The sequence below is a fragment of the Crinia signifera genome, chromosome 1 (assembly GCF_055691185.1).
Source record: "Crinia signifera chromosome 1, ASM5569118v1, whole genome shotgun sequence".
NCBI lineage: Eukaryota > Metazoa > Chordata > Amphibia > Anura > Myobatrachidae > Crinia > Crinia signifera.
This window is the reverse complement of record NC_139217.1, coordinates 371491185-371507774: the sequence shown is the minus strand read 5'-3', so window position 1 is coordinate 371507774 and position 16590 is coordinate 371491185. Positions and strand designations below refer to the sequence as shown.

The following is a 16590-nucleotide window of genomic DNA, read 5'->3' as shown; positions in this document are numbered from 1 at the left end:
GAGGTCCAACACAACTATGATTCCAAAAATAGCATAAAAATGGTCAGTAATAAATATTAACTGAATTAAATGTTAAATTTACTACTACAGTCAGATTCCACCCGCACTCCATACCGGTAGATTAAGGGCATGGAAAAAAACAACAACTTCGTTTGTAGGTGTGCAAACTTGTAACTGGAGCGGCACCTTCTTGTTGATATGAGTTACCATCAGATCCACATTTGGCTGTCCAAACTTACAATAGGAAAACTCTGTAGCTCAATTCCCATTCTCCAGAAAGAATTCTGCATATGCTAATGAATTCTGCCAATGTATTCTCCTAACTCAGTGGTAGCCAACCCTAGCCCTCGAGAGCTACCAACAGTTCACATTTTCCAGACAACCTAGCTGCTGCACAGCTGCACTCATTAATCACTGACACATTTTAAAAGATCCACAGATGGAGCTAATTAGCTCACTTGTGATTCTGTGAGGAGACCTGCAAAACATGCACTGTTGGTAGCTCTCGAGGACAAGGGTTGGCTACCCCAGTCCTAACTTTTACTGCTGTTAAAGACTTTACGTTTTGCCGTTGTCTCCATTAATGGCCTGGTTTTGGTTCCCTTTTGATGGTTCCAATGTGTAAGGACCATAACATTGTCTGAAAATACACTCCGTTCTTTGAAGTAACATATTGCTCTACAGACAGCCTCTGCCTCTCTAAAGTCTGACAACATTAGGCTTCCCTTTAGGGACCAGTCTCCCTATTCTATCTGATGTGCACGCACCAAACTGTTGTGAGCACTAGATACTGAGGTTGATTCAGATATGGTGGACTTTAGACATATTTGCTGGGCTGCAAATATACATGCAACCGTGCACTTCCATTCACACGGTGAGCACATGAATTACCCCTCCCCCCCAGTTGCATCAAAAGTTTCTGTGCCACAGCTCATTATGTATGGAAGAATGCTTCATTGGAAATTCCTGGATCTTTGAGCATCTCTTAGAATTTCTAATATTATCTTACACCCTATCTATACACCCAGAAATTGAATGTTCTGGGTTGGCCTTTTCACATTTTTTTATCCAACTGTGAAGCGCAGGAACTATATTACATAACTTTGGTTCCTTCTTACTGCCTCTTCTGAACAGTCTGCAATCAGAATATTGTCTATATTTGGCTAAATCTGAATACGCTGCTCAGATGTACGATCAGGGTAATTAGGACCTAAATATTCTTGGTGCTGTAACTAGGCCAAATGGTAGTCAGGGAACCTGGAAGGGTCTGTCCTGGATAGTGGTATGATGAAATGTATGTCATCGTACACATCCTTCAGATCTATGGACGCCAGAAAATCCTCAGATCCAGGCTAGTTCTGAAACCAAAAAAAAAAAAGGGAAAGAGGAAAGTAGTTGTAGCGGATGCACTCCAAAGAGTTTTGGGTATTTATTATATCATGAGAACATTCTCCAAATTAATATCAAAAGTGGTGAATCCCGTTAATCTTTATTGATGTATGGATTCAGGAAACACCCACTGTAGTTGCGAAATTAGAGAGTTTAAAATATGGGACATACAACATGCATGTACACAATACAGTGAGAAAAGATTCAGAAATAAGTGTTAAATAGACTTTAAAATATAGGCAGTTGGGGCTGGGAAGTGTGGTGCTTATTCTTGACTAGGGATGAATACATCCAGGATATATTTGAAGAAATGGTCATTTGAAATATTTATATTATCTTTGAAGTATGTAAATATAGCTGGCCTGTATTGGCTTGATTTAATACACATCAAAGAAGAATGAAAATATATATCCTTGCCGGACCCTTAGTAAGCACTTGTTGATGAGTACTCTTGTGGTTAAATATATAATGGGGTATGCCAATGCGTGGTTCAAAAAGAGTCCCACGTGGTGGTTCTGAAACCTCCTGTATTCTACTAAAAACAGGCGGGAATAAAAAAAAAAGTTTTTCCTTTGTGTTATTGGTACTGGTTCATTATTCCTAATAGCGCCCTCTTCTCTTTCTTGGCAATCTTGACTCCAAAACCCTATTTCCTTTTGTACAGTACAAATTCTATGCTGTAGCCATGTCGAATTACTCCAATGACCCATCTGTCCTGAATGGAATTTTCCATTTCTTCAGCAAAGGTTAAAAGCAGGGCACCTAGCAGGAGAGAGATGCTATAGTCATTGCCTTGGATTCCTCCTATAGGACTGCTGAAAGGAGTGTCGTGATGTTCCAAAAGAACCTCTTCTGCTATATGGTCAGACTGATCTATAATTCTTGGCATTCTTAAATTGTTTTGTAGACTATGTACAATCTTGTCTATCTTGTGGTAGCTGGACAGACTTTCCTCCCATAAGCCTATGAATCATTTGGTACCAATCACCCAGCTTGGCACCAAATAGCAGAGAGCCTTCAAAGGGTGCATCAGACAACACAGAGAAAGGATCAACTTGACCACAAATAAAAAAAAAAAAAAAAAAAAAAAAAAAACACACCATAATAAAAACAGATCAAAGTAAAGATATCTATTTTGTAACACAATTTAACAATGCAGCAGGGAAAATTCAAAAAACCCATAAAAAGGCACTGACACATTCTAATGCAAGATAAAGATATAGCCACAACACTGTCAGAACCTTACAGAAAAGCCCCAAAGAAAATGAAAACTAGTGAAGAACCACATACAGTATACAGTCCAAACTAAATATTATTACAGAAAACAATAGTTTTCAATAATGTGGGACATGTATATGTATATGGGAATGATTACTGGTTGGAGAGGCAATATTCCTTCCATTATCTCTTCTAATGATGAATTAATTACTTCTGAATCAACCATGAAACATTTACAATCCACCGTACAACAACAGGAAGTTTATTTGAAGCCTATTAACATGGCATTCATGTCCCAAAACAAACTACAATATTGTACCCAGCTTAGGCATATGCTCAAAGTCTAGCTAACAAGTATTTTCACAACTTTTGGGGGTGGATCAAACTCATAAGTTCTGAACTCTCTTTTCTCACTACAGCAGGGTATACATTATTAGACAATATCTCCCATGGACTATATAGTTACCAATTTCCCTTGAATTGGCTGGAACTCCCATAGCAAACAATAATGTTAACAATATAGTTCAGTGTCCACATCCAGGAGCATGCTGCCACTGAAGATACAGTCTGGATTTTACTCCATGTACAGACAACAGAAGGTGTCAAAAATGACTTGCGGGAGCGAGCATTTATTATTATTATAATTAGAGCATAATTAACGATCTAGTGCAGTGGTTCCCAACCCTGGTCCTCAAGTACCCCCAATAGTGCCGTTTTCCAGGACTCCACACAGAATCACAAGTGACATAATTAGCTTCACCTGTGGATCTTTTAAAATGTGTCTGAATAATGAGTGAACCTGCCGGGTGACCTGGAAAACGTGCACTGTTGGCGGTACTTGAGGACCAGGTTTGGGAACCACTGATCTAGTGCGTACACATCGTCTGATATGCATGAAAATATTGTTTACTATATTATTAATTGTGCATATAATTAATGATAAACTGCCTGCAGGGGTACCAGATATTTATGTTGTGTGGCGTGCACCTATGTTACCAATTTCAATCTTGATATTTGTCCATTTTGTCCTGAACTTATTCATATCCAGCCAGTATTGCTTTTATTTCAATTGAGTGTAACAATCTATGATTTTGTTGCAGTTCGGGTTGCTATTGGAAACTCGTAATAGATATTTCAGTAAAATAATAACCAAGTAGGAATTCTGTATATGGGTATCCAGAAGAATAAACCTCTCAAAAATTGGGTACCAGAGTAGAACAGGAGTTGTCAAAAGTCCCACAGCTGAACTAGGGCAAAATGATGTATTTGTGTAAAAACAGAAATATAAAAAGGGAGTACACTACTTTCTTCTACATATGACGTATACGTGCAATATTCTATATCTGACACACAGGTCAAGATATAGTTATCACTGGTACGTGTCCAGCATTTTGGTTGGGTTTAGCTGTTGTACGTAGGTAAACCCGGTCTGGCTGGGTGCAATCAGTGGGCTATAAAGAAAACAAAGGAATATCCCCCCCACCCCCAGGTTTTTAGATGAGAGATCGGGTTTGATATGTAATTGAATCTTGCTCATAATATTTAAACTGAATGCTCCTGCAAGAAACAGTTTTCACTCCACAAACAGCTGGCTAGAACAAGTACAGTATGTTTGCTTTGCGAGATCTGTTTCACCAATACATTTGTCAAGGACATTTAAGCTGAAAGAAATGTTTTGCAGTGCACAGGGTTCAGTGGTCTTAACATTAAAAAAAAAAAAAAAAATCATTTTCAGATATTCACAATGGAGGGAAGTCATATTGTTAGTCAGTGTTAGCCTAACAAATTGTATCCTGACCTTTATTACAAATAGCTGCAACTCCTCTTTAGGGTATTACATATGAAGCAAAAGAGTTTAATTGCTGCAGTATCACCAGCATTTTTCCTGTATAAGAATCAATGTACATTATGGATTTCTGCAAAGCAACACTGATCAGCCACCAGTCACTGCCTGTTTGTTTAGAGAAGTCCCTAACGGATCATGCAGCATAGGAGGGAGACGGGGTATCGTAGAATGTGAAATTGATAACGGCGCAAGAAAAAACAAACACAAATAACCATCTAAAACAAAGATAGGGAAATCTAATCGTAAGCGTCTGTGCTACGTCCTTGTTTTGTCAGATTTCTGCTCACACCCCAGGACGGGTGCAAACAGAAACCCACTAGCTGGCGGTAGCAGCACTCTGATTAGAATAGCGCCGGAAGCTCCCTCCAGGTACTATTCACATTGTTTTCAACAGAATCAAACCCAATATGTCTCCATACTTTGGGCTACAGGCACTGCTGCTAATGTCCGGCTTTTTCAATGCATTTACTATGTTTACGGCTTTTACCCTCTTCCTTGCTAATGGAGTTATCATAGATCATGTAAAGACTATATAAAGGAATTTGCTGTTAGCGAAGGCAAGCAAAATCATCTTTTCTATGCTGGTGCATACAACACCATTCGTAATAATTCCCAGCTTTTACCAGACGCTGCATCATGGACATATTTAGTAAATGCTTTTAAGTATAAACACCACTTATTTCATATATTATTTGCCTCAGTAATACATAGAATTGGCTACAAATTAAATACCACATTACTTGGGTAAACCATTTCTTACAACCAGCCCGCTCCTGTCATTTTATCAACCCATCCTGTAACATGACAATTAGGAGCTAATTGGCTGATACTTTATCTCCGTCCACTCTCTCTAATGCTTAGTAAATAGGGCCTGATTCAGAGATGGATGACATTATGTTTTTGTCTGATCTCCAGGAGGAACATGCAGGAGATGTGTCGGTAGAAGAGAAGCCTTCTGCTTGTAGCTGTGATCCCAGCACTACGACTGACAAATCAAACATTACAACCAATCGGTTCCATGCAAATGGCCAGCTGAGTAAGTTTCAGCATATTTACCTGAACCATAGAAGTGGTTGGCACAGCCAGGAAGTCTGCTCAGACCCATAGCTCTTCTCTTCCAGAAATCAGGGACTCTGCCCTCCCTCTGCCACCTGCCCACCCTGTGAAAAGTCAGGCAGGGGCAGAGCAGAAGTGTGGGCAAGACTGTGTAGACCAGGCACTGCACATGTTTGAATACATGTTAGCCCAATGCTGTTGTAACTCACATTCTTCAAGAGCTTAGTATTTTATTGATATGAACTTTTTGGCGGCCTTCTATTTGACAGATGGGGTGTTTAAAATGGTTTTTTGGGCGCTTGGCAGAGGAATGCAATTGTTCTTTTGATCAGGCACCCGTTGCTTTATACAGTATGTGCCCAAATAGATGGGGTTTAGCTGTGATTAGGCTTATCTATAATATAAACCCTGTGGCCTATGGATGTTTAAATGGAGCACAATTTAATTGCTCCTGTGGACAAATTAATTCTGCTGGGCATCACCACAAAAACAGGGTGTGCACATATTGGCCAATTATGGTAATGCCAACATCATAAGTTTTCCTTTGCATGTCTATGGTGCATGCCATTCAAGAACAGCAGCACATTGTGCTGAGGATGGTGACAGTAGGATTTTTTAATTTCCCCAGCCATAGACTTTGCTTCTATCTGTACTGGTGCGGTGTGCGATACAGCACTCTTCTCAAAAAGTAGAGAACAAGGCTACTTACTAAGACCCTCTTTTTTCATCCATACTTACGATGCTGATGTAATTAACCTGAATTGTTATAAAATAGCAGCTAATATTCTCCTTAAATAATGAGCTAAACATGTCACTACTTAGTGATTTGAATGCAATAACCCTTATGGGCAAATAAAGCACTACTTGACTCATTCATAATCGACCAGAAGCTTTGCAATGGTTTCATTCAATTCTATACTTTATAACCATTATTTGCAATCTACCTTTTCAGGAATTAGCATAGAACAAGTGTGTACATTTTGTGTATTATACACATTTGCACTAAATGAAAAAAATATTGTCAGTAATGGCCCCTATACACTAGGCTGTAATTAATACCACTTTTCCATCTACAAGCTGGGTTGCACCCGGGATTTTGTACCAGGCTTGTGAAACCTTTGCCACTAGAGTTCCCACCCTGTATAATGCTGGGCGGTTGACATCACCGGAGGCGGGTTCTGAGCTGGTGCTTTCAGGTGAGAGCATCTCTCAGCGCCGGCTATATTGCACTGCAGTGAACAGGACCTGGTTACCCATTTACACTGCACAATGTTCAGGGTTGAACCTGTGTTCAACCCGGCTCACTAGCTCACTAACAGATGTTAAGGATAGACAAATTAACTTTGCACTGATTCATAAAATACGGAATGCTGCAGTCTATCAACAAAAGAAAACCAAAGCCATACCCTAAAAGTAAACCGACCACCCCAGAAAATGCCCAAAGTAAACCTCCTCAAAAACAACCACCCTGTATAACCTAGCCCCAATTTAGGATATACCTGAATCCCTAATCCCACTAAAGCTATATCTATACGAGGGAGTAGATTAGTGGCAATTAGCTAGATCTAAATTGAGTCTACATCAAAAATAGGATATGACATTATTATCTTAGCTAACCTACACCTAAAAAAAACTAACTTACCCCCTCCTACCCACCCACCAAACAGAAGGATAACTATAATATGGACCATCTGGGGCATTGGACAAATATTAAGAAGGTATATTGAGTGCTGCGTTGCAGGATGATAAGTCGGCCAGTACATGTTATCAACACCTATCTTCCAATATAGTAACTGATAAGCATTATACCAATCTATCACAGCAGTTATTCATCGATCCATACACACCCCCCCCCCCCCCAATGCAAGAAATACAGTTAAACAGGATATACAAATAAAGTACATTAATAAAAAAGCAACGATCTAGAAAAGAGAAAAAAAATATACGAAGTAATGAAGGCTGGTATGCAACGATAGTTAGTCAGGCCATAACAAAAGTGCATCGTATAAAGCAGATCCAGTCTCATGGAAATATGCAGGAGCAGGTCCATAGAAAATCCATAAAATAAGGATTTGTGCAACTGCCGGCAGGAGAAATTGAGGTGGTTGTAGCACAGCCTCAGAGCATACATAGATGAAGTTATAAGGATACTCAGTCGATGAGGGCCCTCAAAGAAGACACATTCAGGATATTAGTATACATAGGCACCATAGGAGTTGACCGGTGAAACATATTTGGTACTTATGTAGTATCTGGGCGCCCGATTTTGTGATTGTATGCCTTACCTTAAGGCATACAATCAGATGCGATGCGATTTTGCATAGGATTCAATGTTAACAAAGTCCTGTTCATTTCCTACTATCCAAGTGGGCATAGAGTTGATTTTATATAGCGTGGCGAGCGCAGCGAGCCACTGAGCCCGAAGCATGGCGAGCGCAGCGAGCCCCGCGAGGGGACGCGGAAAACATTTTAAGTAATCCGCGGCCGCTCGCCACGCTTCGGGCTCGGTGGCTCGCTGCGCTCGCCACGCTTTATGAAATCAACTCTATGCCCACTTGGATAGTGGGGAAATGAACAGGACTATGTTAACATTGAATCCTATGGAAAATCACATCGGATCGCATGCGATATCGGATGCGATTAGATGCAATTTTTCCGACCCGATTTTAAAATTGGGGCGCCCAGATACTACATAAGTACCACATATTTCATTCTCTCCAGCAGCATTCTCAATAGGAGCGGAGGAGATGGGGAGCATGTCTCCCTGCACTTCAGTAGGTAGGGGAAGAAGAGCTCCAGTAGAAACATGCGTAGCTTGTAATATTTGGTGGAAATAGGCTGCCATATTAATGGAAACGATATTTGCAAGTGGTGCATTATATTCCTGCACAATGCCATCACAGTTTCGACTATATATACACAGCATGTAGAACTACTATCCCCCCAGGGGTATTATCAAATAACTGGAGGAGCCTCTCAGTTGAGGCAGCAATGAAGTGGAGGATCTGCTGAATAGAGCCCTCCATAACTCAATTTAAGTGATTATAGAGAGAAACGACACCACTCACAGTCTAGAAGGCAACTGAACACTGACAGGGTTCTCAACAGTGTGCGGTGGGGAGACAAGAGAAGCGGGCTTACAGCACGTCGGAGTGTACTCCTGAGCAAAGATGAGGTCCCAGAACGAAGATATCTGCAACAGGATATTCCCCAACTTTAGCGCTAGGAGACAGACACAGCCAGAGCAAGTGGGGAAGATGTACCCTGCAGCGGTTCGTCTAGCCACAGATGCCACCAGCAGACAGGGTTATACATGGAGCCGCCAGGGGGGGGGGGGGGGGCAGCCAAGATGGTGCCTGGCAGCATGGGGAGAGAGAGGCCCAATCCGCTGCAGCAGACCACTCAGGTCGTGCAGGAGAGCCATGGATGGCATAGAGGAGACAGCGCAGGCTCCCTAGGGCAGGATTTTCAGCAGGATAGCAACGGAGCCCATGCCAGACACATCCACTCCCGCACTCATTCAAGCCACGCCCCTTAAATGTACATTTTTACAACTATTTTACTATGTTGTGAGCAAAGTGTGTTCATCATATTTTTATTGTGGATTTATATTGTACAATATTTACATTTTTTATCTATTGATTGGACTTTTTTGTGTGTATGTATGCAATATATGCATTGGCCTGATAAACGGGTGTAATAAATGTAAATATTATTACCTACTCCCCAGCGCAGTGTTATTTTTTCCCTAGCTTGCAAACATGGCTAAATACAGTAAATGCAGCAGTTTATCTGCTATCATGTGAATGATGTACACATTTCATAATCCCAACACTTGCATCACTTTAGAAAAAGTCAGACAGTAATTATTGTAATACCACGTGAGTGAGTCAACATACTAGACTGGAACATCCAGAATATTAAACAACTCACCATTACTGTATTTTCTTAAGCCAACCAGCGAAAACAAATACCAGTTACAGAGAGATAATCAAGTAAACAAATATGATGATAAAACATAATTGTATTTATTGACCATTTACTACTTTTATGGAATCCCAATAAAACGAATGCCCCATATACACAGGGTGACGGGAGCAGTATGCTGAGCGATTTTGTTAAGCAAAACAGCGCTGCACCTGCGATCTGTCATGGCCAGTGTTCTCAATTGGAAGAACACTGGCAATGACTAGATCAGAACTGGCCAAAAGGTAAATTGTGATCTACCAGTAGATCACGACCAAATGAACACAAAAATAATACACTTGAACTAACATCGGAGGTCTCCGAACACAAGCTTCCAGTAGCGCAGCGTGCCCCTGATGCAATGACGTTACCGAAGTGCTGTAAAGAGCCCTCTGCAGCTGTTTTATATCAGCCCGGCCCCACACACAAAGACTGTAATGCCAGGCTTACCACGCTGTACTGGCACATAGGCTCCTCACAGCACCAAGTACATTCTGAGCAGCTCCTGGACGTAGTGTGTGGGGTGTAATTGTCTGGCATGGGCGGTACAGAGGCTGTTGGGTGATACTGCTGGAGCACAGCCTCCTCTTGCTGCATTCATATGCCACCCAGAGTATACCATGCTTGTGTCATGGGTATCAGCTGGTGACCGACTAATAGATCCAATAACAATGCCAAAGTCTCTACCACAGAAGGTATAGTTAGTACAATGTACAATCCGGCAAGTTGTGTTTAATAAACTCCACCCTCATATACTTACGTTTTCAAAAAAACAATCGCCTGTATTCTTCTGCAGCGTATATAGCATATTACATATTTGCAGTATGGGGGAAATGTAAGAGGTTGCAACTTTGAAAAACTCTGTGTTTAAGAGCGGTCAGCAAAACAAAACCTGTTGTGGGAAGCATAAGGGCAGATGTATTAAGCCTGGAGAAGAGAGAGAAAGTGGAGATAAAGCACCAGCCAACCAACTTCCAACTGTCATTTTCAAACACAGTTCATTGGTTGGTGCTTTATCTCCACTTTATCTCTTCTCTAGGCTTAATACATCTGCTCCAATGTGCCTGTGAGCCTAATTCAGAGGTGGGTGCTATGTATGTGCAGTTGCTCATTCTTATGTATTCATATCTGCAAAAATAAGCAATCTCTGTCTCTACTGGCAGCAATGCCATATTCAACGTCATGTACAGTAAGGGTTTTCCGGCACTTTCATGCAAGCGGAATAGCTAAACAAAATAGTTCAATGGAGCAAATATCAGTATATGGGCCACCTCTGAATCAGGCCCATTGACCAGGGTAGAATTCCGCTAATTATGTGAACTAAAAGTAGATCCTGGGTTACAAACGTCCGACCTCCCCTAGACTAGAGTTTTACAGCATGCTATCAGGCGATAGCGAAGCGTGGGACCGTGCAACACAGTTACAGAGAGCGATCCATGTTTCATTGCGAAGCAAACTAGACAGATCACTTAGAAAAGTGTATTCTATCGTGTCCTTTATCTGCATCCACTTTAGCAGTTAGGGGTTTAATCATGAACAAGGATACGAGTGGAGAAGTTGCCCATAGGAACCAAACAGCTGCTACGTATAAATTTATAGACTGCACTTCATACAAGTGAACTCAAAGTGGATTGGTTGCCATGGGCAACTTCTCCACTAGTGCACGTATCCACTCTTTTCACTGCTCCATGAATAGACCCCTAGATCCCACACTTTGGAGCAAGGCAAAAAGCAGTAATGTTGAGCCTGGAACAAACCAATGCAAATGCTGCAAACATATATTTTTTTTTTTGCATGCCGGGTAAACAGTAGCTGCATTTGCATGTAGCCCACAAATGCTGGACAGCTTCATTTTTTTATAATGCAGTTTAGATAGGAGTTTGGACATATCGCTCCCAAATCTAGAGGTGCATACACACTAGGCGATAATAGTTAATGATATGGTCAACAATATTATTGTGCATATCAATATCGCTGGGTACACACATCCTGTCGGGCAGTGATTTTCAACCTTTTTACCTTGCGGCACAATAAAGAAGATTTAAAAATTGGCAAGGCACACCATGAGATCCCCACAGGGCAAAAAACATTGGCCCCCACAGAAAAAAAAAAAAAAAAAACTATTGGCCTCCAGATAAAAACAATCACACTGGTCCCCACAGGAAACAAACATAAAATATATTGGCCCTTTACATGAAAAGTAGAGACCAGTAAATAACAGTTGACCTGGTGTTGGCTGTAAACTGGTTTGGGCATCTCTACATCTAGGGGCACACTTGAGAGCAGCTCAAGGCCCACTAGTGTGCCATGGCACAGTGGTTGAAAAACACTGCTGTAGGGTGTACCCAGCTTAATTCTCTCTGGTTATGCTTGGGTTTTGTTTTTTGCTTTGCTCCCTTCAAATACTGGGGCAGATGTATTAAGACTGTGAAGAGATAAAGTGAAAGGAGATAACTCACCAGCCAATCAACTATTTTTGAAAAATGACAGATGGGAGTTGATTGGCTGATGCGTGATATCCTCTAACTTTTTCTCCACTTTATCTCTTCACCAGGCTTAATACATCTGCCCCAATGTGCTCTCTGTTGCCCCCACCCTGTCACACACATATGGCCCTATTCAGAAATGATTGCTGACCAGCGAACCTAACATTGAGAGATTATTGAATGACTGAGAATGCGTATGTATCGCACAAATATCAGACACACTGTGCTCTCCGTGCAAATTCCCCTCTGTCATACATATACTGTACTCTCTCTGCAGGTACAAAACCTCTCAATATTCTGTGAAGCCGCCACACCATCACACATATACTGTGACCTCTGTAGGTTCCCCCATCACAAAAATACTGTGCTCTATCTCTGAGGGTCCATGTGCCCCCCACCCCGCTCATGCATACAGTATACAGTGCCCTCTCTGTGTAGGTCCCCCCCCCCCCCCCCCCAATCATACATATGCTGTTCTCTCCTTGCAAGTCCCCCTCTATGTTTACATATACTGTACTCTCCCAGCAGGTCTGTGCTCTCGATGTGTAGGTCCCCCCCCCCCATCACACACATGTTGCGCTCTCTGCAGGTTCCCCCCGTCACACACATGCTGTGTGCTCTACAGGTTCCCCCGTCACACACATACTGTGCTCTCTGTGTACAGGTCCCCCGGCACGCATATACTGTGCTCTCTGCAGGTTCCCCCGTCACACACATGCGGTGCTCTCTGCAGGTGTCCGGTACCCCCCCCCCCCTGTAACACATATGATGTGTGCTCTACAGGTTCCCCCCATCACACACATACTGTGCTCTCTGTGTATAGGTCCCCCCAGCACGCATATACTGTGCTCTCTGCAGGTTCCCCCCTGTCACACACATGCTGTGCTCTCTACAAGTCCACCCCCCCTGTCACACACATGCTGTGCTCTCTACAAGTCCACCCCCCCTGTCACACACATGCTGTGCTCTCTGCAGGTTCCCCCGTCACACACATGCTGTGTTCTCTGCAGGTATCCCCCTGTCACACACATGCTGTGTTCTCTGCAGGTCCACCCCCCCCTGTCACACACATGCTGTGCTCTCTGCACGTCGTCGTCCCCCCCCCCCCCCTGTAACACACATGCTGTGCGCTCTACAGGTTCCCCCCATCACACACATACTGTGCTCTCTGTGTATAGGTCCCCCCAGCACGCATATACTGTGCTCTCTGCAGGTTCCCCCCTGTCACACACATGCTGTGCTCTCTACAAGTCCACCCCCCCTGTCACACACATGCTGTGCTCTCTACAAGTCCACCCCCCCTGTCACACACATGCTGTGTTCTCTACAGGTTTCACCCTGTCACACACATGCTGTGTTCTCTGCAGGTCCCCCCCCCCCCCCCCCTGTAACACACATGCTGTGCGCTCTACAGGTTCCCCCCCCCCCCCCGTCACACACATGCTGTGCTCTCTGCAGGTTCCCCCCCCCCCCGTCACACACATGCTGTGCTCTCTGCAGGTCCCCCCCTGTCACACACATGCTATGCTCTCTGCAGGTTCCCCCCTGTCACACACATGCTATGCTCTCTGCAGGTTCCCCCCTGTCACACACATGCTGTGCTCTCTGCAGGTCTCCCCCTGTCACACACATGCTGTGCTCTCTGCAGGTCTCCCCCTGTCACACACATGCTGTGCTCTCTGCAGGTCTCCCCCTGTCACACACATGCTGTGCTCTCTGCAGGTCCCCCCCTGTCACACACATGCTGTGCTCTCTGCAGGTCCACCCCCTGTCACACACATGCTGTGCTCTCTGCAGGTCCCCCTCCCCTGTCACACACATGCTGTGCTCTCTGCAGGTCCCCCTCCCCTGTCACACACATGCTGTGCTCTCTGCAGGTCCCCCCCCCCCTGTCACACACATGCTGTGCTCTCTGCAGGTCCCCCCCCCCCCCCTGTCACACACATGCTGTGCTCTCTGCAGGTCCCCCCCCTGTCACACACATGCTATGCTCTCTGCAGGTTCCCCCCTGTCACACACATGCTGTGCTCTCTGCAGGTTCCCCCCTGTCACACACATGCTGTGCTCTCTGCAGGTCTCCCCCTGTCACACACATGCTGTGCTCTCTGCAGGTCTCCCCCTGTCACACACATGCTGTGCTCTCTGCAGGTCTCCCCCTGTCACACACATGCTGTGCTCTCTGCAGGTCCCCCCCTGTCACACACATGCTGTGCTCTCTGCAGGTCCACCCCCCGTCACACACATGCTGTGCTCTCTGCAGGTCCACCCCCTGTCACACACACATGCTGTGCTCTCTGCAGTTTCCCCCGTCACACACATACTGTGCTCTCTGTGTATAAGTCCCCCCAGCACACATATACTGTGCTCATTGCAGGTGCCCACCATTGCACATATACTGAGCTCTCTGTGTATAGGTAGGGCCCCCTCCCCTGTCACACACATATACTGCGCTCTCTGTCCTGCAGTCTCTCGCACATAACACAGAGAGGTTAGTGTATATGGCACCTCCCTGCTGCTCGCCTACCTGCCTGAGCTACGCTGAGTTACAAGGGTCATGGCTGAGTTCCACGGTCCCACACCTAGCAGCGGTCACTAGGGCTCCATGTCACACTCCCTCACCTGGTTCTTGTCAAACTGCTCCCGCTCCACCTCCAAGCCGTGTCCGGTCCCGGAGCGCCGGCTCAGCACCCTGGCGGGCACATTCTTAATGCTGTTCATACCGAGAAGCTGCCGGACGTCTCTCAGCAGCCGCTGCCCGTCCCTACTCTACTGCCGCACCGCACACCTCTTCGCCGGCTCTCCCAGCTCCACTACAACGCACACACAGCACCTGAGCAGCAGCCGTATCGCGGAATGCTGGGTAATATCTCAAAGTAGCAGGGAGACCAGCAGCAGTGGGCGGGGTCGGCGAGCCTCCAGCTGACGTAATGCGTGACGTCATGACGCAATGGCTTCAGACACTGTCACCTCACCTGAACAAAATCACAAATGTGTATTTTGCACCGGGAAATAAGCTCAGTGTGCGGCGGCTGCCTATGTTGGGGGCACGTATACGGTGTGACAGTGCTCTGTCCCGTGCAGTGGCCGCAATGGATTTGTCGGTAATACACGCGTGACTTGACCAGCCGTGCGGTGAATTTAGTGAAGCAGAAGGTGGTCCCAGCTCTACAACTACCATCACACTGCCATCAACTTCTTATTTATGCCACTATTTAAAAACAATAGACAGACATTGAAACATCATGTTATGGAAGCAGGCTGCTGTGTCAGTGGCGCACGCAGGGGGGGGGGGGAGGAATCTAAGGGCCCATGGAAAGGGTCCCCCCTTTCGTCCCCCCTTTCCATGGGTACAAGAATTTTAAAAATAGGCCCTGGGGAACCGGAGATATCTGACTTCAAAATAGTGGTCCCCATCCAAGCCTGTTAATTGCTCTTCCCAGTCAGATATTTCAGGTTCTGTCTAAAACTGTGTATACATGGGGGCGATATATTGCTCAACAAGATATTGCTCAGTGTCTCCTTTTCATCAGCGACCAGAGATGCTCACTGATGAAAGGGAACCTCTGCTGGGGGAGCCGCAGAGGGAATCAGCTGGTCGCAGGACTGAAAACGAGAGCGCGCACCCGGCGATTTATCACCGGGGCACACTCCCATCAATGGTAATATGGTCGCCAGTGACCATATTGCCAACGATTTCAGCCCATATCGCTGCCATGTGTACACGGCTTAACTTAGAGCTTTTCTGAGGATGTATTCCAAAAACTGGGACTCTCACCCTTTGATGGACATTAGTAGATTGTCTCTACTGTTCCCAGAACCAGATATATCAGCCTTCCAGCAGCTGGTTACTGCTCTAGCTCCACACACCTGGTATGTAGTTTTATATACTCATTGGCAGATTGCTCTGCCTTCTGAACTCTGATCCCCTAGTTCCCAATACCATTTGGTAGGTGGTATACTATAGTTTTTAATTCCATTAAAATCTAATAAATCTATTTCTGGGACCTGGAGATATCTGCAGTCAAGCAAGCTGTCCTCCCACCAGAAAATTATGAATAATAAGCTCACTCCACTATACACCCCTCCTCTGCGTATTAAACATCCTCTACCACCCTGGAAGTTATGTATCAGGACCCCTTCATTCAGCCCAAAGCCCCCTTCTCCCACCTCATCTCCCACCATCTGTGCAGTAAAGGGGTAATTAGTGGAAATTACTGATGTAGACCCTACATGCTGAGCGGTTGATATGTATGTATGTGTGTGTATATATATATATATATATATATATATATATATATATATATGTGTGTGTGAATATTATTATTATTTCTATACATTTGGTCTATCTGTTATACTTTAACTGACCCGGCATATACTGGGTCACCTAAGTGTCCTTCTCCAAGCTTTGCTCCGCCCCTCTCTGAAAACCCTCTTCTGAAAATCCTGTGTTTGCCCCTGCTTGTATAGCTCACACTTGCCTACATTTGAAAATGGGAAATTATATAGTAGGGACAAAAAAGCTCCAATACACTAGTGCGATTTTGTCCCTGTTCATGCGATTTCAGCGTATAGTGCAGATAAATCGTGTTAAAATATACTGAAATACTTTTGACCTCTCCTCTCTGGGAG

At 44.4% G+C, this 16590-nt stretch overlaps 1 protein-coding gene across 1 annotated transcript in view; it reads right to left on the bottom strand.

Moving 5' to 3' along the window:
• Window positions 1-14850, bottom strand: part of HIP1R (huntingtin interacting protein 1 related) — a 104299-nt gene extending 89449 nt beyond the window's left edge. Inside the window, exon 1 of the mRNA XM_083151064.1 lies at window positions 14581-14850. Within this exon, the coding sequence (XP_083007190.1) occupies window positions 14581-14679 (99 nt within the window). The 5' untranslated portion in view covers window positions 14680-14850. The remainder of the gene's footprint in view (window positions 1-14580) is intronic.
• Window positions 14851-16590: the final 1740 nt, after the last annotated feature.